The 24291-nt window shown below is 32.0% G+C and overlaps 1 protein-coding gene across 2 annotated transcripts in view; it reads left to right on the forward strand.

Annotated features, from left to right (window-relative positions):
• Nucleotides 1-24031, forward strand: part of LOC145278027 (ammonium transporter Rh type A-like) — a 70970-nt gene extending 46939 nt beyond the window's left edge. For both annotated transcript variants that reach the window (XM_080130238.1, XM_080130237.1), the window contains exons 4-10: nucleotides 781-931; nucleotides 2612-2756; nucleotides 8974-9140; nucleotides 10117-10254; nucleotides 12941-13074; nucleotides 19440-19567; nucleotides 23535-24031. In XM_080130238.1, the coding sequence (XP_079986364.1) occupies nucleotides 781-931; nucleotides 2612-2756; nucleotides 8974-9140; nucleotides 10117-10254; nucleotides 12941-13074; nucleotides 19440-19567; nucleotides 23535-23713 (1042 nt within the window). In that variant the 3' untranslated portion in view covers nucleotides 23714-24031. The remainder of the gene's footprint in view (nucleotides 1-780; nucleotides 932-2611; nucleotides 2757-8973; nucleotides 9141-10116; nucleotides 10255-12940; nucleotides 13075-19439; nucleotides 19568-23534) is intronic.
• Nucleotides 24032-24291: the final 260 nt, after the last annotated feature.

A 24291-nucleotide genomic window follows, 5' to 3' on the forward strand; every position in this document is an offset into this window, starting at 1 on the left:
CTATGAGAGAATATATTTTAACTCGATTGGAATTGTTAAAGGTCTTTTGAACAAAAAGAAAAAAAAACTCTCTAAAATATCTATTTTTCATGACAGTTGTTTTTTTGTTGTTGTTTGAAGTACAACTTTAAAACATAATTTCTTCTAGCTTAAGAGATATAATACTGTTGCATAGGTAACGGAAAACACCGGAAACAATATGAGAAATATTAAAATCTGGATTGGAAGTGCCTACAGTATTTACAATCGAATGTACAAAATAAGAGAACAATTAAAATTCCGATCAGAGTGTGATGTAATAGAAGTAAAAACAAAACAGACAAAAAAGAAAGAGAGAGGGAAGATAGCTAAGCCAGTGACACACTTCTGCCACCATACGACTTACCAGTCACACACCACCTCCTATACTGACCCGAACACTCGCATGCGAGATAATTATCTGTAAAATAAATAAAACTTTGTTGATTTAACAATTTATTATTTTATTACAAAATCTACAGTCAAAAGAGCGTCTATATACGTATAAAAAAATATAAAAATACGTCGTTTGACTTGAATTTATCAGACTAGATAAATTCGTCCCTTATCGTGTTATGAATCGATCTATCACGATTATGTTTGAAAGTATTTTCGGGTGTCGTTTAATAAATGGTGAATCATTCGTATTAAAAGGAGAATACCTTATCTTACTACCTATTTAATTAAAGCTGTCAATATTATTCTATCTTTCTTCTAAGAACCGATACCTGAACTAGTTGTTATACATTGTTATTCTTGCAGGATGCTTACTGGTGACTTTGCCGTGGCGACAGTTCTTATCTCGTTTGGTGCTGTTCTCGGGAAGACGAGTCCCCTGCAGTTACTCTTCATGATGATGTTCGAGATTGTCTTCGCTCAACTCAATGAATATATCGGACTCCACAAATTAGAGGTAGGTAGAGACTTTGGTCTTATAAGTATCTGTATAGTATCAAATTTAAGGTTCGGATCGTTAATCAAATGTTGATTTAAGAAATCGCAGTTAAAATTTCTAATTCTCATTCGGGACGGATAGGCCAATAATTGTTTCTGATGAATTGGACGTTTATTTTTAACTTTTCCGAATCAGTCTGGAAGGCAATGGCGTCCAATCAAATGAAGCAGGGCGGTACATATCAAATTCCCTATAGTAGGTACACACGCACACACACGCACATAAACGCATACACACATGCGCGTGCACGTACTCACACACACACACACACACAAACACACATACACACACACGTACGAGGGGCGTGCAATAAGTAATGCCCCTGACCCACTTCCCATAGAAGTAGAGCAATGAAACTTGGCACAGTTATTAGTCTTTCTTTACATAGAAACCACACAGAGTTATGCATTTCTCCCATCGTTTGATGCAGCTGTGGAGACCATTTTTGTAGAACACCCCAGGTTGGTCCTCCAACCACAATGTGACTTCAAAAATCAAGGCTGCATCATCTGGGAAACGTTTTCCTTTCAAAAACAACTTCATGGCTGGGAAGAGGTGAAAGTGAGAGGATGCAAGGTCAGGATAGTAGGGAGGATGTGGGAGGATTTAATAACCTCTCGTATATATACAGGGTGTCTATAAAATCCGTGTGCATTAAAAAAATTAGAACTTTATTTGCATTTTGTTTAACATTTTTTTATCGCAAGTGCAAATAAATGTATATATTTTTAAATGCACACGGACTTGATGGGCACCTTGAATATATATATATATATATATATATATATATATATATATATATATATATATATATATATAGTAAGACTTTGTTTAAAACGGGAAAAGGCGGTCGAAAGAGAGTGAGAGCTAAAAGGGGGAGAAGACAAAACCGATTTCACGTACTCGTTTCTACGCTGTTTTGAATTTTTTTTTTAATTCATTTTTTTTTATTTTGTCATTTGATGATGCTTCGACAAAACATCAGAAACATTCATGATACATACTAAGTTGAAGAGCTACGAAGATCGGAGTTCTGCTATTAAACCTTTTTTGCTTCAGAATTTTGCCAGCGATGAACGATGGGTGCGCATAGTACCCAGATCACGTTTTGTCATGAGGGTCATTTCAATATTAAAGCCTCATATTTTATTAACTCTAAAAGTTAAATATCTACGAAAACGGGTGTGATGTCATCAAAACCAACGACATTTTGTGCTTCAAAATTTGTTGTTTTTTTATATATATAATCTCCATCATGCTCAATACACTTTTGATAGCAATTCAGTGACACATCTCTGCTGCTGACGCATGACAGAGGGCGTCTTTCTTAGAGTCTCACATCGTCACTATCTGTACCAGAAATATGATACTTTCATGTCATGAATGCATAATTTCAGTTATACGCAATACGATTTGCAATACCTCTGTTCTATTTGACCGGAATGAAAAATAGGAGGCATTACTATTTGAACCCATCTCAGTAGCATCTGTATTTAATCTTGCATAAGTCTATGGTTTCAAATGAAATATTATCATTAAACGTAGTATAAGCAGATAGATAAGAACAGAAACGCTGAATTTCCACGGTGTTGTGCTATTGAATGTAGAATAATTGTGTTCATAAATTTTTATTCATAGGCGGTGGATATTGGCGAATCAATGTATCTTCATACATTTGGCGCGTATTTTGGCCTTGCAGTCGCTCGAGTTTTATACAAGGAAGATATAGAGGAGTCCCCTAAGGAAGGCAGTGTCTACAATTCAGACCTGTTTGCAATGATTGGTGAGTACAGATTTTTAAAAAATGGTTAGTTGATTTATTTTAAAATATATGTTGAAAGATTTTTAAAAGTCTGCTGAGAGATTTTCAAACCTCTGTTGAAAAATTTAAAAGGTTTGTTGAAAGATAAAACCACATATACTGAGAGATGAAAACGATATCTACTGGGAGATTTAAGGTCAGTTTCGGGATTAACAAATATCTGTTGAGATATTAACAATGGTGTATATTGGCGAACTGTTTGAAATAACCCTTGAGCAAAACTAAATATTCATAAATATTTCTTGGGAGATTTTGAAATATCTACGTCAAGATCGAAAAGGTCCGTTAAGAGATGACAACATATCTATTGAGATATCAAAGAAGATCTGTTGATGAATTAAACATGTTAGCTTCGAGATTTCAAAATAGCTATATAACTATATTAAAAATATAAAAATATTAAAGTTGACACTTATATTGTTACACATAAAAATTGAAACAATTAAAAAGGCTCACATTTGTTTAATCGGTTGAGGGGATGAGGTGGAGGAGGGCGGTCTGATTCAAATTCACAAAACGTTCGCCAGCGCCATGGTGGCGCCTCTCAGGTTAGTGACGAACCCTAACTTGATGTGCACCTTCCATAAATGAGTGAGTTTATGAACAGCCGCACTAAATATGACCTTAATCTTTGACCTTGACCTTGACCTTGAAAAACGGTGTGCACTAGCCTCATTATTTTTGGTATTAACGATCGATCCAGTAGTGTAGGCTGTAAGAAAGTATATATGCATAGACTATGACCTTCGCCATTGGCCTTTACCTTGAAAAATCATGTGCTCTATCCCTAGATGAGGGACCATCAGTATGCCAGGTTTGGTCGTGATCGGTTCAGTGGTGTGGGCTGTAAAAGATTTGTACACACAGTCACACATATACGAACGCTACTACTTCATTAGTGGCCTGGCAAGGCCACAGGGAAAACAACCACGCAAAAAAAAATCCTTTAGCAAAGTTTATCTTAAAGTAGTAAAACTGAAGCTGGCTTTCCAGGACACTATGTATACAAATTTAAGAACTTCTAATGTGTGATTTAAAAGATCCGTTGACAGATTAAAAAGGGCCCTTTACTGATTAAAGAGACCCCCCCCAAAAAAAAGGTATTTGTGGCAATGCGATATATGCTGTATGTGAGAGAGGGAGAACGCGCGAAGATATGTGGAAAAAATGTCAATTGTGAGTAAGAGTGCAAAGTGCTCGATCGCAAGAAAGAGAGAAGACGTGAGGAGAAGTGAGAGAGAGAGAGAGAGAGAGAAATATCTGTCAAGAGGGGGTGAAAAATCTATAGAACGATGTAAAAGATTGAGTTAAGAAATAAAGAGTTGTTCAAATGTCAGAAGAGGCCTAATAAGATTAAAGTCTGTTGGGAGATTAAAACAGTCTATTGATAGATTTAACATATCTGTTGAAAGATTTATTCTTTTGGGGTAATAAGAAAGTGTTGATGGATTAAAAAAGGTCTTGGATACATTTTGAAATATCTGTTGATATGCTCTAATGTCTTTTGTGAAACTAAAAAATATCTGAGGTGAGATTGTCAGAAAATTTTAAAAATATGTTGAGATATTAAAAAATCCTTGTAAAGAGATTAAAATAGTATGTTGAGAGATTATAGAATATATGTTGATAGATTTAAAATACGAGTTGAGAAGTAAAAATGATTGCTGAGAAATTAAGAAATATTTCTTGAGAGATTAAAAACATCTGTTGAGCAATTCAAAAATGTCCGTTGATATATTAAAAAGGTTTGTTGAGATAAGAGACTGAATAGGACTGTTAAAAGATTTAAAGCATGGGTTCGCAACCTTGTTTAGCTTATGCGACTGTTTCACCATTTGTAAGAATGGTATCTCTCTATCTACCGTACTTTCCAAGATTGCTTGTCTCAAAATGTGCACGGCTTCGCTATTTCAAGTGCTACACTATACGAAGTTTCAGTAACTTTTTGGTTTCCTTCTTTAAAGTCTTCTGTTGAAAACAGCTTCATTCTTTTGAAAGTACTCCCATGGTATTTAAAAACATTTTTGTTCTTGTCTTTGTGATGAGGATGAACATTTTAGAAATTTTGCTTCATCTTTGCTGGTTTCATAGAATCATTTGTCAAAACTGTACTACAAATAACACACTGTACCTTTCTTCTTTATTTATGATGATTGATGTGAGTCCATATTCAATATATGAATGATCGAATTTTCTTTTTCTTTTTATACAACATGATGGGCTCCGAATTTAGTAAATAAAAACAAGAAAAAGTTTTTAAAAATATAAATAGGTTGAAAATCGAACTCCAGAGAACACAAAAATCACCTCAGGAATTTTACCCCCATTGAGAATTTGCCATTTAAAGTATTTGTTTAGAAAGTAAAAAATATTCGTTTTATTTGTACAGCTTGCAAATCGCCGATGAGAAGTTTCAAAAATCGGTTCAGATATTGAAAATAATATGTTGAGAGATTACAAATATCCTGTTGTTATATCTTTTATAAAAGTGCTGTCGAATCATTCAAAATATCTGTTGAAGTATTAAAAATATCTCTTTAAAGATTTAAAATATATATTCAGTGATTAAGAAGGTCAGTTAAGAAACTCTGTTTAGAGATTTGAAAATATTCTTGAGATATTATAAAGGTCCGTTGAGATAGTAGAAATGCTGTTTGTAAGATTAGAAAGTTGCGTTGAGAGATTAGCAATATCTCTTGCGATATTTAACAAAGAGGTTAAAATGGTCGTTGGAGATTAAAAATACCTCCATAGAGATTTAAGAGGCACGTTGAGATATTTAAGGATATACGCGGGGCGTGCAATAAGTAATGCCCCTGGCCCACTTCCCATAGGATTTGAGCAACGAAACTTTGCACAGTTATTAGTATTTCTCTAAATAGGAACCACCCAGAGTTATGCATTTCTCCCATCGTTTGATGCAGCTCTGGAGACCTTTTTTGTAGAACACTCCAGGCTGGTCATCCAAGCACGACGTGACTTCAGAAATCAAGGCTGCACCATCTAGAAAAAGCTTTCCTTTCAAAAACAACTTCATGACTGGGAAGAAAGTCAGATGGTGCAAGGTCAGGAGAGTAAAGAGGATGGGGAGGATTTCATAACCACACGCCCGTGCTTCTGATCTGAAGACATGCGAGTTGTAGATCGGAGCATTGTCCTGCAGGAGGGGGGTACCTTTGCTGATCTTGCCCCGCCTCTTGATTTTGATAGCATCCCTTCATTTCCTTAAAAGTGAAGCATAATAGGCTCCTGTAATTGTGGTGCGCTTTGCCAGGAAATCTGTCATCACTACTCCGTCCTGGTCCCAGAAGACTGTGAGCATGACCTTGCCAGCGGAGGGCTGCACCCTTGCCTTCTTTGGAGGTGGTGAGTCCAAGTACTTCCACTGCATTGACTGGGCTTTGGTCTCTGGATCATAGTGATGGACCCAGGTTTCATCCTATGTTATCAGTCTTTTGAAAAACTTTGACTCATCTTCTTGGCACATCTCCAAATTCATCCTCGAGCACTCGACGCATTCACGCTTCTGAAATGGTGTGAGCAACCTGGGAATCCATCTGGCAGACGCCTTATGCATATGCAAATTGTCATGAATGATAGTTTCCACAGAACTTATACTAATTTTGACATCTTTGGATATTTGGCGAATAGTAATTCGCCGATCTTCCAAAATGGCAGCCTCACCTTGATGGACAGATGCCTACTCAATGGCAGAAGGGGGCGACCAGGTCTGGGAGCTGTTTCCACAGACTTCCAGCCATGTTTGCATTCACAATGCCAGCGTTTTACAAGATTATATGATGGGGCATTATCACCATAAGTTTCTTTCATTTCATCAAAAGCCTCCTGTGGTGTGCGTCCTTTCAAATACAAAAACCGGATCACTGCTCGACATTCAACAGGCTCCATTTCGCACCTGACTCAGTTCAAACACCTGTAAAACAGAAACCACAACTAGTTCAGGGCTGTAATTTGCCACATAATCGTAGAGATATAAATCATTGCACATGCAAAATATTAGCTAGATCAGACAACCGGAAGTGGGTCAGGGGCATTACGCCCCTCGTATGTTGAGAGATTAAAAATATATGTGGAGAGAAGATTAGTTTAGAGATTAAAAAGATCTGATAAAGGAGTTAAAATATTTCTTGAGAGATTACGAAAATATTTGTCAATATTTAAATATGTATCATAAATTGTATGTCGAAATATTTAAAATTATAAGATTAAGAAACATCTTATAACAGATTAAAAAACATTTGTTGGTGCATTTTAAAATATCTGTTGAGAGAGATAACAAAATATATGTTGATATGTTAAAACATATCTGTTTAGAGATTAAATAAGAAATACTGAGAGATTAAATAAAATTTGAGAAAGGATTAAAATGGTTTGTTTAGAATTTTTAAAAAAATATCTGCTGAGAAAGTGAAAACTGTTTAGATAGTTTAAAATATATGTGCAGAGATTGAAAAGATTTGTTGAAAGATACAAAACATATCTGTTGAGTGATTAAACAAAATATCTGTCGAGGGGGTTAAATATTTAGTTTGGGCCAAATATTCAACAGCAAATGAACAATGACAACTCGAATTTTTTTTGCTGAAGTTCAACAATGCTGCATGGCATCACGGAGTAACTTTTAAAATGCTTAACATGAAAATATCAATGATACATAACGGCATATCAACTCTATATTTCACGCACGTATTTCGCTAATTTTTCAGGGACTTTCAGATAAGAAATGCACGTTGAGATGTTTTTTTTTAAATATCTGTCGAAGGATTTTTTTAAACATCTTTAGAATATTGTTTGAGAGATTACAATGTCTGTTGGAAAATTGAGAAATATCAGGGATTACAATTTTGTCTAGATATTAAAAATATATTTGTTAAACTAGCTTTATTATTCTGACCCTTTATTCGTTATGACGGCGAAATCTATGATTTGTCAGATTTTCATTTTAATAGATTATTATTATTATTATTATTAGTAGTAGTAGTAGTAGTAGTAGTAGTGTTATATATGGAGGAGGACAGATCCCAGTAATTAAGGGAACGACGTAAATACGTTTGAAAATAATATTTATTAAAGGAAAAGGCTAGAATTGAACCCAGTAATCAAAAGTTAAAAGTGAATATATATTGCTATTTTCATACGATTTTAGGAATGTAGAGCAAGTGTCCATTGTGTTGAGAACTAATTAAATATGTAAATTATTTCAGAGTTAAGAGAACGAGCAATTCAATTTAGGAAATTTCTTTGTGTTGCAAAAGCGTGTTGAGACATGTGTAATATGTAGAATCCACGTGAGGACTCTCACATGGCTGAAGCACGTTTTGACGTCACAAAGAAAGGTAATTTAAATATATTCAGAGTCAGTTGAGAGAGTCAAAGTAGAGCTCGGACAGAGTCGAGTTCGGGAGTTAGTGGAGAGGCAGCAGTGGAGTTAGTTGAAACCGCAAAAAAAGGAAACAAGAAAATGTAACTCTGAAAAGCAATTGAATTCTTGATCATCATATCAGCCAGATGGTAGAATAAATATCATCATGTATTTTGTGAACCTTTGTCTTCGTCGTTATTTCATCGACCGAAAGGTAGTGTGCTTTTGTGATGATCACTGTAAAAGAACTTTATATGAAACACCCTCCTTCCATAATGGTAACTGAACCCCCTCCTTTAATAATGAATTCTCATTATGTCATAGTTCATGAATGTCTTGTCCCCACCACGCAGCACTAGTAGTATTAGTAGTAGTAGTAGCAGCATTAGTAGTAGTAGTTTTAGTAAGAGTGGTGGTGGTAGTAGTAGTATTGATAAATTATTCTAATTGATTATTATTATTGTTATTATTTATTGATATTATATTTACTATTGATTATTGTTATTGATTATAATTATTCACTATTGATTGATAATATTATTGCTATTATTATTGACTATTTCTTATTATTTAGCATTGATTATTTTGATTGACTATTGATTAATGTTGTTAAAATTTAATATTTTTAAAGAATTCAATTCTCATTATTATTAATGAATATTTATTATTATTATTATTATTATTATTATTATTACTAATGATTATTGATTAATATTATTGACTGTTCATCGTAATCGTTAACTATTTTTTATTATTATTTTATTATTATTTATTTTTTTTAATTTTACAAATTAGGTACCCTCTTTCTGTGGCTATTCTGGCCGAGTTTCAACAGTGCCGGAGCCGGAACGCATGTTGCCCAACAAAGAGCCGTCCTAAATACTCTCCTTTCCCTGTGTACATGCACGACGGTAGTCTTTACTATGTCCTCTCTGTTTGACAAGAAAGGAAAATTAGACATGGTAAGCCGTCTTTTAACATTTTTTTTACATATTCTGGGGGGTCCAAGGTAATTGTTTGATTCAATTTAAATTAAATTTTTATACCTTACTTTGTAAAATTTATAAAAGTGCACTTTGAAGATAAATAAATTTCAAATTGAATCTTGTACCTTTATTTTTAAAGCCTATAGTAAAAATACTTTGTTTAACAATTTTCATGCCTTGGATGGAATGCTTTTCTAACTTGTATATCAATGGTTGGAAAATAATGTGAAAATTCTTTTTGTTTTAGGAAATGAAAGAGATAGCATATGTAAATGTATATATATATGTAAATATATACACATACATATATATACACATATATATACACATACACATAAATATATACACGCATGTATATACAGCTATATATATATATAGAGAGAGAGAGAGAGAGAGAGAGATTCACTTGTGATCCCTTTTTAAAAGATGGAATTGCCTGATCGTCGAAAAGAAGATTTAAACAAGGGCGGACGTTCAATAGAGATTTAGAATTATATAGATTTAAAGATTTATAAAGAATCAGAATCGCGAATTTATTATTATTATTATTATTATTATTATTATTATTATTGTTGTTGTTGTTTTTGTTACTATTATTATTATTATTATTATTATTGTTGTTGTTGTTTTTGTTATTATTATTATTATTATTATTATTCCTCTTCCTCTCCTCCTCCTCCTCCTTCTCCTCCTCCTCCTCCTCCTCCTCCTCCTCCTCCTCCTCCTCCTCCTCCATGGACGCTATTTATAGCTCTTTAGCATTTATTATTTTTGACATATTGTTTCCTGGTCAAAATAGTTTTGTTCAGGCTCAGTGCATTATCCAAAAAATTAGATTTCTTTCACTCTATTAAACCATTAAATGCAGTTGTTGAAAAAAAAAACATAGCATTAATGTTATCAGCGGGTCAATTTTTACATCTGTCTTCATCTCATTACAAAATATTTCCAGGTGCACATCGAAAATTCAACGCTTGCAGGAGGTGTGGCTGTTGGAGCATGCGCAGATACTTTGACAGACCCATGGGTCGCCATGTTAGTCGGTAGTCTTGTTGGATTTGTTTCCGTCGGTGGCTTCAAATATATTACTGTAAGTATTTTCTATCAAATTTCTTTCTCTCCTCGTGAAATACATACATATATATATATATAGTGGCGTCCAAAACTAAGGGACACAATTTTAAAACCTAGTATTTGTTAGAAATAACAACTGTGAAAGGCTGAAATTTTGACAACTGGTAGTCGTTATAATCCATAATATCATACTAAAATTTAAATCATTTGCATAGAATAGAAAAAGAATTATAACAATTACTTATTTATTTTCAAAATAGGAACGTCCAGAAGTAAGGGGCAAAATTGAGACCTTTTTTTCTTTAATGTAGTGATTCGATTTTGGGACATATCATTTGAAAATGTGCAAAGTCGGAATATTTACATTAACGATCTCAGATTGATCAAAATTCACCAATTAGCTGATCGGATGATTTTATATTTAAATTAATTTGAAAGGTTATAACGTACGTACGAACATGAAATGTTTTAACGTACAATACCTTCCTAGCAGAGAGATATGACCTTGCCCGGGATTGAATGAGATTCAACGAATTTCAATACTTTATTGCAATTGAAATTTGTGAAATCGACCCTTTGTAAATCAAATCGATTGATTGCCTGCTCTAGTCGGAGATCTATCGCGGTGAACCAAGACTTGGACCACAATACATTGTAGTCTACGTTGCACGGCAGAGACCTACTGTTGAATTTTATAAAATAATAATAATAATAATAATAATAATAATAATAATAATAATATAATAATAATAATAATAATAATAATAATAATAATAATATATTGATTATTGATACTTATCGGCAATATTCCGATACAAAATCTATTTAAGAACACTCCCAGACACACAAAGTACATTTGTTTTAACTTTCAAAGAAATCGGCTTAGCCGTTTAGGAGTATAACGGAAAAGAAATCACACAGATTATCTATATATTAATATGATAGCGTTTGTGTCCTTTTGTGTGTCACACTTTCCAGCAAATTTTATTGGTTGAAATTTAATTCTGGAATGATGCATTAATTCCGGAATACACATTTACGAACGCTCCAGGTGGCATTCGATTAGCGTGTTCTCCCCGCTGTAGTTGTTTTTAATTCTATAAAATTAAGGGTTTTATCTTTCTGCTAAATGCAAAAGTTGTTAAGAAATAATAGATTTTAATTATTCCGTCGTAAAAAAAAATGACAACACACATCTCTCGGCCACCGGGCGCTATAAATTTTGTAATTTTAAATATTTGGGACAGAAATTGAGCAGTTATTTGTTTTCTCCATTGTTTATTTTTTTACATTTTTTATTGCTTGTTTGTTTGTTTAAGAGAGAGCGAGTGAGAGAGAAGCCGATGTTTTTCGCTAATTAAAATATTATTGCTACTACTACTACAACATTTTCATGTAAACAAAAGCCTAGATGCCTATCTGTTATGAAACTTCGAACTTCATGAAATGATAAGAAACTGACTAAGGAGTTTGGTAGGCAAAATGTTTTAAACAAATATATATACGCATGCATAGATATATATATATAGAAAGATGTTTGTGTTTACTATAACCTTTTTGCGCAAATATTACACAAGCATAAATCATGTAGAATATCTGCATGAATATAATTACACGTATTAGTTTACTGAAGATGATCATCCTATGAGAAAACCGAAAAAACTATTAGGGAATTAATTAAAATGAACGTTTAAAAGTATATGCAAATTAGCTATATCTTTTGCAGATGAATGCAGTTTCACGACCCACATATAAGAAAGTTTTTTTTTTTTAAATAGATGCGAAAGGGGTTTTTAATATGAATATCAATACACAAAAAATTTAGAGGAGTATATGTGTATATATATATATATATATATATATATATATATATATATAGAGAGAGAGAGAGAGAGAGAGAGAGAGAAAGTTTGTTCCTCGTAACAGAGTAGTTTTTTATCTAAATCAGTAAGCTTTATCACTGAAAATGTATATATCAGCTTAATTTTATTACTATTGTTGGTTGGTTGGTTGTTTTGTTTTGCGGCATATCAACCCTTTTCAGGTTATTTAATGCTGAATCCAGTGATTCTGAAAAACAAATTTTTAATAGAGTATATTTGTTTTTGTTTTTTTAAGTCGGTTTCTATTTAACCCATAGTTGGGATCCTAACAGGTACTACCACTCCGGGTCAGAGTTGACCTGGGAGCAATGGCAATTAAAGGGTAGATTCACACTCCCCAAAGCCCGCAAGCTGGGGCCTCACCACCCGATTTAGTTTAAGGTCATATTCAGGACCTGTTACTATTGTATTTTTAAATGAGTAATTATGAATATGTGTTGTGGCCTTATTTTAGGAGTTCACAATATCAAACAGGAGAGTCGGTAAAGTCATGTCAACGATTAGGCTGGCATGGAATCTCTGATTAGAGAGTCCAAAATGGCTGCCTTTCACAGCGATGGGAGAGTCCATGTGAAGACAGGAATAGGGGTGTCAGTTACCCCAGAACAATATGCTTTATTAACTCTTATCTTGATAAAGAAATGCTCAATATACTAGTAAAGTATTACCATATAAAAATACGACTTCGGATTAGTCATTGATTATCACTTTGCTGATTGGATGATTTCATTTTTTTAAATGTGTGTAAGGTATAATGTACGTACGAGCATAAAATGTCTTAACGTATGATTATATAGTTGTTTTTTCATTTCTTTTTAGCCGTTGATGACTAAGTTTCTAAAAGTTCACGACACCTGTGGAGTTCACAATCTGCATGGAATGCCTGGTGTTATTGCGGGAATTGTAGCGGCATTGGTTGCTTATTTTGCGACGGATGACACGTATGAAGTCCCGTAAGTCAATTCCGCTTTTTTTTTACCGCGTTTTCTTTACTCAGCCTATCTGATTAGATGACCCAAAGAAAACTAATTAAAAATATTTATGTTTACAATTTTTGATAGGAATTTTATAAATTCATTTCATATTTTACTTATCTTTCCCTTTATTTTCATTTCAATAAATATTTGATTCACTTACTTCCTCGAGGTTAATACCATTAGCAAAATAAAGAGAAGAAAAACAATATTCTGTTAAAAGGAGTCTTCCACCGAACGCCTAAAACCGATTGTAATCATTTGAGAAAATATTTTATGACAATATTTAGTTTTCTAAAATTTTCAAATTAACCTTACTAAGTAATGTTTTCACAGAGGTGACCAAACTCCTATTTTAAATTCGCGCCAACAACGCACACACACGCATGAATTACAGACTGAAAACAAACGTCGATAACACCGGGCGTATCCCTTTTTCTCTCGACGAAGGCCGAACCCTAAATTAATGGTTAATACCATCAGCATAAAATGAAGAAAAAAAAAAACTACCACTCTTATCTGGAAAAGGTGTATTGTATTATTTAAGGCTGTTCTCGTATCTTCAAAAATATGCTGTAAACCCAATATCTTTTCTAACCCTAAAAATAGTCTAGCCTACCATGGCCACTTTCTCTTAAGAATATATTTTATTGTTCGAGTATGTTGGCCTTCGGGTCAAGATCAAATCTGTTCTTCAGATGCTGCACTTCAATTTCTTGTTCTCTGTCCGTGGAGCAGAAATCCTTCATGACTGAGACAATTTTTCTTTTTGTTCCTTTTCTCCACATAAAAAAAAAACGACCCTGGTGTTTAATCTGTCCCGTGGGAAGGCATTGTAAATAGGAACTCTTTCCGGTGTTTTCTTCAAATTTGTTGATGCATTGATCACTCTGTTTTTCGAGTTTTCCACGTTTTGACACTATTGTTTTTGCAAATTCTTTAATATATTTCCTTAGCGAATATGCTTATTAGGTTAAAAGCGGAATATAAAGCATTTCAACTATTAATAATAACCCCCCCCCACATTTTTGAGACCAAGTCCGATGTTAAAATATCTTTTCATTAAATGAAATAAACAAATAAATTACATATTTTGACCAACTTTAGTCAGGATTCTTATCGGAGGGGGTTGCAGGAGGGAGTATGTGAAGGTTGCCAACATCCGAAGTGAAAGCAATTTTTGTGGAACGAAATGTATTCGAATTTGGGACACTCGTGTCGTTAAGCACAAGAGCACCATCAGCTTTTACGGTGAGTTAAAACATTGTTTTCCTCATTGTCGAGCTGTAACAACGATTGTCAAAAATAACCGATCTTTTCGTGTGTTAAATGGAAAAGTTATGAATGTTAAGAAATAATGCTAGTAACGTGTGTATAGGTAATATATCCAATATTTCGACATTGAAAAACACTGTAGAACTGAAAAAAAATAAGAAATAATTTTTTAAACTAAATCAAAATACAAACTTTTCTAAACCATTAATTTAGGGGTTGGCCTTCGTCGAGAGAGAAAGGGATACGCCCGGTGTTATGGTCGTTTGATTTCAGTCTGAAATTGATGCGTGTTGGTGCGTGTCAACAAGAAAGAGGTCCATTATTGTTTTGGAAATTCGGAAAAGTTAAATCATGAAAAGGATCTTCGTTTTGATTTTAGTGTAACGAAAGGGTTTATTTTATTGATCATATTGACGGTGTCTTTTTCTAACCAATAATATCCCCCCCCCGAAAAATGCTCAAATAAGAATATATCGAATATCAAAACTGAGACGAGATCCAATAAATAACAAAATACACAGAACAATGTCAACGAATATCTCCCAAAACACATACTAAAATCTTTCGTTGACATCTATGCTGATGACACGACTATCTATGGCAACACATCAAAGGCCGTAAATGATGATCTTCTCTCTGATTCTCTCTCCTCTGATCTTCAGCGCGTGGTACAGTGGGAAAAGAGGTGGCTGGTTACCTTTAATGCATCTAAGACCAAGCTCCTATCTCTGCATCATAAACGCTCTGATTCCCATCTGGCATCAATTGAAATGGTTGGCTCTCGTCTAGGGGAGGTCCCATGTTTTGATAAGCTTCTGGGTTTGACCTTTACTCCTGATCTTAAATGGAATACGTACAATTAGTCTGTGGCCAAGGTCACTGGGAAAATGGTGGGATCCTTCTACCGCTCCAGAAGATATCTCACTAATGATGCAATTCTCTATCTATATAAGAGCCAAGTACGTCCAAAGATGGAGTACTGCAGCCACATCTGGTCGGGAGCTGCTAAAAACAGCCTATCCTGCCTTGACAGAGTACAAAATAGATTTTGTGGCTTGGTAGGGGATGCCCTTTTCTCTACCCTGCAACCTCTTTCCCACAGAAGAGACATAGCGAGCCTGTCGCTGTTCTATCGTTATTTCCATGACAAGTGCTTGTCTGAGCTCCATTCTCTGGTCCCCCATCGCCAATCTTTTTCAAAAAACACCCGACTAGCTGAAACCACCATCAATAATTTTCCCCACTCTTTATCTGTGCCTAAATCAAAACGTAGATTCCATGAACAAAGCTTCTTTCTTAGAACTGCACGCCTGTGGAACTCTGTTCCGCTTGCCTGTTTCCCTCCCGACTTCAACCTGGATGTTTTCAAGTCCAACACAAACAAATTCCTGATGACCTCCCCCCCAAGTAATGACACCTTATACATTCTTCAATACTATTGCTACACTATCCCATTGATTACTGTACGCACAATAACCCTTATCCCCGAGTGGACTTTGGGCCTTAATAAGTGGTGAACTCATGTAAAAAAAAAGAAAAGAAAACAAGCATAATTATCAATAGTAAAAAAAATCTCATGTACTCCAATGTATTAATTTGAAAATATCTGCAGTATTATTTGAATCCTGTTTTCAACCATGTTTTCATTAGAATCGCTGAATTTAATGAAATAGTATGAAGAAACATTGAATAAAAATATCATTAAACGACTATTGCCACAATATATCATCCTGTTTTCGTTAAATACTTATTCATTTCAGGGTGCGGCAAAAATTCGCGTTTTAATATAAGGCAAGAACAGATGTCCTTTATATTACCGGACAACTACTGATTCCGATTCTAAAATCGTCTAAAAAAGTTAATTCTTAATTTTAGAGTGTGGAGCATTTTCCTTTTATTTATTGTATCAAAGATTCTGCTGAAATCATCGTGAGGGTTTGCCCTATATTTTTTCACTTGGACGATTCTTTTCTATTTATCCACTCGTGTCATTTTTGCCTGTGTCATTTCGATTAGACCATTTTTAAACATCAATATAGACATGTTTTACATAAATCTGTTATTATGAGTTAAAACTTTAGATTTACTAGTAGTTTGATATCAACAAATTTTTAGCATTTTATAATTAATACCAGCAATGGGAAATAAAGGTTTTAAAAATTAAAACAATCGTTTTGGGAATCGAAAATTTAGTTCAAATATTGCAGACCCAGTATGATACCCCAAAAGGTTTCGAGTTTTCTGATTCCCGATTCCAATTAATCGTCTCAGCACAAATTATTACTTGGATTTTCAATAGTGCCTATTTAATCACTTTATAGCTTAGGTTTTCATTTTTATCCGTTTTTACTTTCGTTATTTCCATCTTAATCATTGCTACTTATTCGGATATTATTATTGTACTCACTGGGAATTCTAACACAGGACATCATCAAGTATTTCTCTGTCAACCACTCGTGGTGTTTCCTTGAGTCTAATTAACAAGTCTCCCAGATTTCAAGTAATCTCCAGCTCTTTCGATAAAGTTTTCAAATGAATTTTCGTTATCGCAACGGCAGTTTACCACAGATTTTTGCTAGCCACTACCATTGGCTTTCACTTGAATTTGGGCGATAAGAAACATTCCCAATGTCTCGGGTTTTTTTCGCATTCATTCAGTGAAGATCTAGTTATTGCTTTCACTCCTGGCTCTTTCCATCCCCTTTGGCCCTTCATAACTATTTGCTATGCTGCCACTTCATGCATACATTGCATTCTTGGTAGAAGGTGGTTTAACAAGTATTAGCCGCAGTTGTCTTGATTCCATGTGGTGCTTTTTTTTCTTTTGTTTTTTTTTGTTGTTTTTTGTTTTATTTCTGTTACAGTTTCTATATGTCTGGTTGGAGTTTGTGGCTAAAGTGTATTGGTCTCTGCATTCAATTCATATTTCAACTGTTTTCATTCTTGTTATCTGCTGTATCTTCTCCACCATTTCCCCTTATTTACATTTCTCACATTCCTTTTTCGAAAATGTTCGGAACTGTTCCTAGTGCTCCTACTATTATTGGTATTATCGTGACATTCTTCATACTCAATATCCCTTTCAATTCTCTGTCCATTTCAATGTCATTAGTTACACTTTTTACACATAATAATTTGTATTACACTTTTTAAACTAAATAATTTGTATTACATTTTTTAAAGTGAATAATTTGTATTACACTTTTAAAACTAAATAATTTGTATTAGAGTTTATACACTACATTATTTTTATTACACTTTATACACTAAATAATTTTATTGTACTTTATACACTAAATAATTTGTATTACACATTAACACTAAATAATTTGTATAACACGTTTACACTAAATAATTTGTATTACACTTTTTCAATTAAATAATTTGTATTATATTTTATACACAAAATAATTTGTAGTACACATTTTACACTAAAAAGCTTGAATTACACTTTTTACACTAAATAATTTGTTATTATGCTTTTTATATTAAATCATTTTACACTAATAATTTTACACTAATTTTACACTAATAATTTTATACTAATAATTTTACATAAAATAATTTACACTAATGATTTTACATTAAATAATTTTATATTAAATAATTTTACATTAAATAATTTTACATTAATAATTTTACACTAATAATTTTATATTAAATAATTTTACACTAAATAATTTTACATTTTACATTAAATAATTTTACACTAAATAATTTGTTATTATGCTTTTTACATTAAATAATTTGTATTATACTTTTTAAACTAAATAATTTTTATTACACTTTTTACACTAAGACATTTCTATTACACTTTTTACACTAAATAATTTGTATTACACTTTTTACACTAAGACATTTCTATTACACTTTTCACACTAAATAATTTGTATTACATTTTTCACACTAAATAACTTGTATTACACTTTTTACACCAAATAATTTGTATTACAATTTTTGCAGTAAACAGTTTGTATAACACTAAAAAATGTTATTACTCTTTTAAAACTAAATAATTTGTATTACACTTTTTACATTACATAATTTGTATTACACCTTATACACTAAATAATTTTATTTACATATTTTAAACTAAATAAGTTGTATTAAACTTTCTACACTAAAAAATTGTATTACACTTCACACATTATTCACTAAATAATTTGTATTACACTTTATACACTAAATAATTTTGTATTAAACTTTTTACACTAAATTATCTGTATTAAACTTTTTACAGAAATAATTTGTCTTACACTAATTAATTTGTATTGCACTTTTTACACTAAACAATTTGTATTACGCTTTTACACTAAATAATTTGTATTGCACTTTATGCACTAAATAATTTGAATTACACTTTATACACTAAATAATTTGTATTACGGTTTTTACACTAAATAATTTGTATTAGCCTTATTTCTCTAAATACTTCGCATTACACATTTTACACTAAATAATTAATATTGCACTTTACACACTAAATAATTTGTATTACACTTTTTACACTAAATAATTTGTATAACAACTTTTAATTTTTATTACACATTTTACACTAAATAATTTGTATAACAACTTTTAAACTAAATAATTTTTATTACAATATTACGCAAAATAATTTGTATGACACTTTTAAAACTAAATGATTGCTATTACTATTTTTACCCAAAACAATTTGTATTGCGCTAAATAATTTTTATTACACTTTTACTCTAAATAACTTTTATATCACTTGTATAATTAATTTTTCCAAGTATTCTAACCACAGCGCCAGGGGTCCGGAGGTTACATCGACCAAAACGTTGTTAAAATTCCACTCAAGATGAGAACAGTAGTCTAATGAATAGCCAATACTCATCTCAAAAATCCAGAAACATAATAATAATAATAATTGCGTACCCGGTAATTATTCTTAACTCTGAACTGTTATCTCGTGCGTTACACCACGAAGTATTTTAAAACACAATTTAATAGTACTAGTCGCTGTATGACACTACGATCGCTGTTATATGTCTGTGTGAGACGATATTACTATAAATAACTGCTTATTTATGTTTCTTTATTTACAGAATCGATACATTCTACCCCGCGCGTAATAACGGCACGCATAATCGCAGTGGATTTGAACAGGGTGCCTACCAGATAGCTGCATTGGCTATAACGATTGTCTTTGCTATACTCAGCGGAGTTTTTACGGGTAAGAATTCGTATAGTTTAATCGCGTCATATCTTGCATGCAGAAAGTTTTACAGACCAGTCAGCATTGTATATGACTGGAAAGCTACCATTCTTCCCATGCATCTATTACTGCTGTCATTTTGAAACGAAAAGGAACGGCAAAGCGTGTCAGTTACATGAAAGATAGGGGTTTATAAGATTTTTTAAGGTAAACATCTGATGAGTAAGTGACTAAATATGCAGCAATAACATAATTTTGCAGATTTGTTAGTAGCAATACGAAAAAATATTGTAATTGATACATTTTGAAGAGTAATAAATGACTATCTGGAATAAAACCTCATATTTGGAACTTGGGGAATTATTATATTACATTATGTATGCTCTGGAACACAATAAAAAGGCATTCATTGAGCTTGAACTTTTTTAAAACCCTTACAAAATGTATATATACAAATATTATAAAAAAAACTTTATTTATGACAAAGACTTTTTAATCCATTACGATTGGTATATACAAACCGAGGACGTTTACCACACACACACACACACACACACACACACACACACACACACATATATATATATATATATATATATATATATATACACACACACAAATATATATGACACACACACACACACACACACACACACACACACACACACACACACACACATATATATATATATATATATATATATATATATATATATATATATATATATATATATAGTTCTTGGCCTTCGGGCTAGGATCAAAGTGTAGTATCTGCTCTTCAGATGCTGTACTACACTTTTTGGTCTCGGCTAATGGATGAGAAATTCTTCATTATTGATACATTTTTTGTGACTGATCAGAGTGCTTCCTTTGAGAGAGCTGGTCCCCCCCCATATTAAAAACCGACCTCATGTCTAATTATGCCCTTGTAGCGAGGCAAGTAAACAATATATATATATATATATATATATATATATATATATATATATACATATATATTATGGCAGTGTAGTTTTGTTTCCTAGAAGTACATCCACTTACTGAAACAACATGTGTCTACCAAAAATGAGTTAACAGAGCAAATATATTAAATCTATTTTTAAAAACATTAATGGCTACATATGTGCATACACGTTTCTGTTATCACCCGTTTAAGTGAGAAATCGTCATCAGACCAAGAATTTGGAGGGAAATACTTGGTCTGATGACGTAGTTTCCCTTAAACGGGTGATTACAGAAACGTGTATGCACATAGGTATTAATTAATGTTTGTATAAATTATATATATAGAGAGAGAGGGAGAGAGAGAGAGAGATAGAGAGATAGAGAGAGAGAGAGAGAGAGAGAGAGAGAGAGAGAGAGAGAGAGAGAGAGAGAGAGAGAGAGACATTCATGTCTACTGACTTCGGACTAGCTGATCATTAGATGAATAAAAATTGAATTGAACTTTTGTTTTATGTACAAAGAAAAATATCCTTGGACCTTACGTGGTTTCTATTTTATTCTTTCCCTCCTCGACTTTTCCTCCTCCAAATTCCATCCCATCATTTTTTTTTTCCTTTAACCGTTATCCTAACCTCAATTTAGCTCTGTTAGTTTAAAACCGGTTACCTTTTCAGTCTTTTTCATTTTTAATTCACTTTATTTCGAAAAAATGCAGTTTGTATATTTAAATTTTATACTCTCCCCCCCCCCCAAAAAAAAATAATAGTTATTATTTTCACGTACCGGAGCATGTATAAACTATTGTTAGTATAATTTATAAAATGTCAACTTCTACACAGTGATTTAGTGTCTAAAATTGTCTTTCATAATAATATTTAGAGGTAAAATCTCTTCGTAAAATTTAAGTATTTCGAATAATCTAAAATTCGTGAGACGTTAAATCTTAATGTTATTGTTTTTAAATTCATTTATATTATTTGGTTATGATATGTTTTCCTCTAACGTCATATTCTGTCACGCCCTCTTCATTCTTAACTTTTACTTTCTGAATAAAATCGTTAGTCTCTGTTAAATTTAAACTTGATTTTCATATTTTTATGAATTTTAATCTGTTTTATACAAACGCATTTCAATATACTTTCTTTACGACAGGGAGGTAATTAATTTTACAATTATCTCCCTTTACACGTCTGCTGCTGCTAAAATGAATACATTTGGTAAAATGTATAAATTATCTCCCCTTATACATTTAGCAAAAACTTACAATTAATTTTATGTTTTAGTTTTTGACATTTCCATTTTTTTTTCACTAAGTTATAAATGCTATTTCGACAAACATTCAATTTGCTCACCTGAATTAAAGGTCATGCAATTCTTTTCAATTTAGGTAAAAAATGCAGGCCCAATTTATTTTGCCTTTAATATTACTACGCAAATTCGAAATATACATAATAATGATGGAACGATTCCAATATTTTCCTGGTTCCGATACAATTACCGATTCTGTACCAAATTGCTGATTCTGAGACCATTTATAAATGTCTAAATAGTCAACTTTATTTTCCTCATTTACTGTAAAAACATGTTAAATTTGCATATATTTTCTAAAACGTAAAACACACTTATAGTGGAGTTGATCTATAGCTTTTAATTTTACTGATAGTTCACCATCAATAAATACGTATTGTGTTATTATTAATGTCAGTAGTGGAAGATTTTCTTTTAAACAAAATCAAACAAAAAAAGTAATTAGATGAATCGTTTTGGTCATTGAAAAAATTGACACAAATTTTCCGGATGTCGATATCGATTCTAGTACCCCAAAAAGTTTCGATTTTACCGATTCTGAATTCTGATCAATCGTCCCTACACTAATGCATAAGTTGGATCAATAAGGTTTTAAGTATCCCAGAAATAAGCAAGAATAAAAGCGACAAATTCGGATCCACACTTTTTTAATCTACAAATCGAAAATGAACAGTGAATTGTAGATGATAAAAGTTAATTAATAAAATATAAAATAAATATAATTGCTATAATTAAAATTAATTAATAAAATTAATAAAATATAAAATAAATATAATTGTTTAAAAAGAAACTATATATATATATATATGAATATTTATATATGTTAATATATATATATTAATATAGTCATCACATACATTAATGTTTCGCTGTTTCACAGCTCATCAGTGCGGCTAGACAGGAAACTACCTCAAGCCAGGATCGAAACCCGATCGCCTAAATGACAGTCGAGGCTTCTCACTATTATGGTATACGGCTACTGGTGTGAGGGGAATGAATTTAACGATGTTTTGACATCGTCCAAATGCCTCCGCTCGATTTGTTTGCACAAAGAGCATCGCTTAATACGCTAATGGCAGTTTGTATATCACTTCCCAGTATGCTCAACCCAAGATAGGGAGCATTATAGTCATCCACATACAGTACTATTTCGCTGTTTCACGGCTCATCAGTGCGGCTAGAAATATATGACTTGGGTGCATGAGACTGAATCGAAAACGACACCAAAACGTATGAAGGAAATTATATATATATATATTTCCTTCAGCTATAATCGAAACGGAAACAAAAACTTAAGAATAATTCTTAGTAAAATTATTTATTACAAGAAATGGAACGTCATAACAATTAAACGACAGTCACTCAGAAGAAAAAAAAGATGTAATCGTGCCACAAAAAATAACACACACGCTATCGCATTAATATATATATTAATATATATATATACATATTAATATATATATATATATATATACATATTAATATATTATATATATATACATATTAATATATATATATTAATATATATAGATACATAAATTAATATGTATATATTAATATATATATATATATTAATATATATATATATATTAATAAATATATACTTATTTATTAATATTAATATATTAATTAGAAACCTAAATCAAATAATTGTAGAAAATAAAGTAATCTGTTGTAAAACAGAAAACGCAAATAAACCCCACATTATTTAATAGAATTTAATTCATTTCAGGTTTCCTAATGAAGATACCTATTTGGAATGAACCGGAAGATGATGAAATCTATGATGACAACCAAAACTGGATCCTTCCGGAAGAGGAATCATTTGAAAAATATGTTATTAATGATAAGAATCTTTCAGTTGATTCGGGTCTCAATTCCTCTGAAGATCCACAAACAACAAAGTTTTAACTGGAATCGTGGATATATAGAGAAGTGGTTAGAGGCTCTCAAACACCAGAGAAAATAACAATGGAAAATGCAAATTAAAAGCGTGGGAAAATGGCGGAAAAGTTGAAATTAAAAAAAGAAAGAGAAAAATGAAAAACAAGTAAAAGAAGAGAAGAAAAAAGAAGAAAGAAGAGAAGAGAGAAGAAAAAGAAGAAAAAGTAAACAAGAAAAATAAAATGAAGAAAAATGTCATACAAATTACATCGGAAAATAATGACTATTTAATTAAAAACATAAGTACATAAAGGTACGAATAAAAAAAAAAAAAAAAAAAAAAAAGCTACAAAAAAGAAATGGAAGGAATAAAAAAAGGTTGATAGAATAAATGAAAGAGGAAAAGAATGCGTGAATGAAAATAAAAAAATGAACGAAAGAATAAAGAACGGATGAAAATAGAAGCAAAGAAAAAACAACATGAAATCGATAAAATACATCACAAGAAATGATTATTTAAACATAATTATAATTATATAAAGGAGGACTTATAGTTATAAATCGAACAACAGAAAAAGTAGAATAACTAAAATATAAAAGAAATA

This window comes from Euprymna scolopes, chromosome 6 (assembly GCF_053919585.1).
Source record: "Euprymna scolopes isolate OS-2025 chromosome 6, ASM5391958v1, whole genome shotgun sequence".
Taxonomy (NCBI): domain Eukaryota; kingdom Metazoa; phylum Mollusca; class Cephalopoda; order Sepiida; family Sepiolidae; genus Euprymna; species Euprymna scolopes.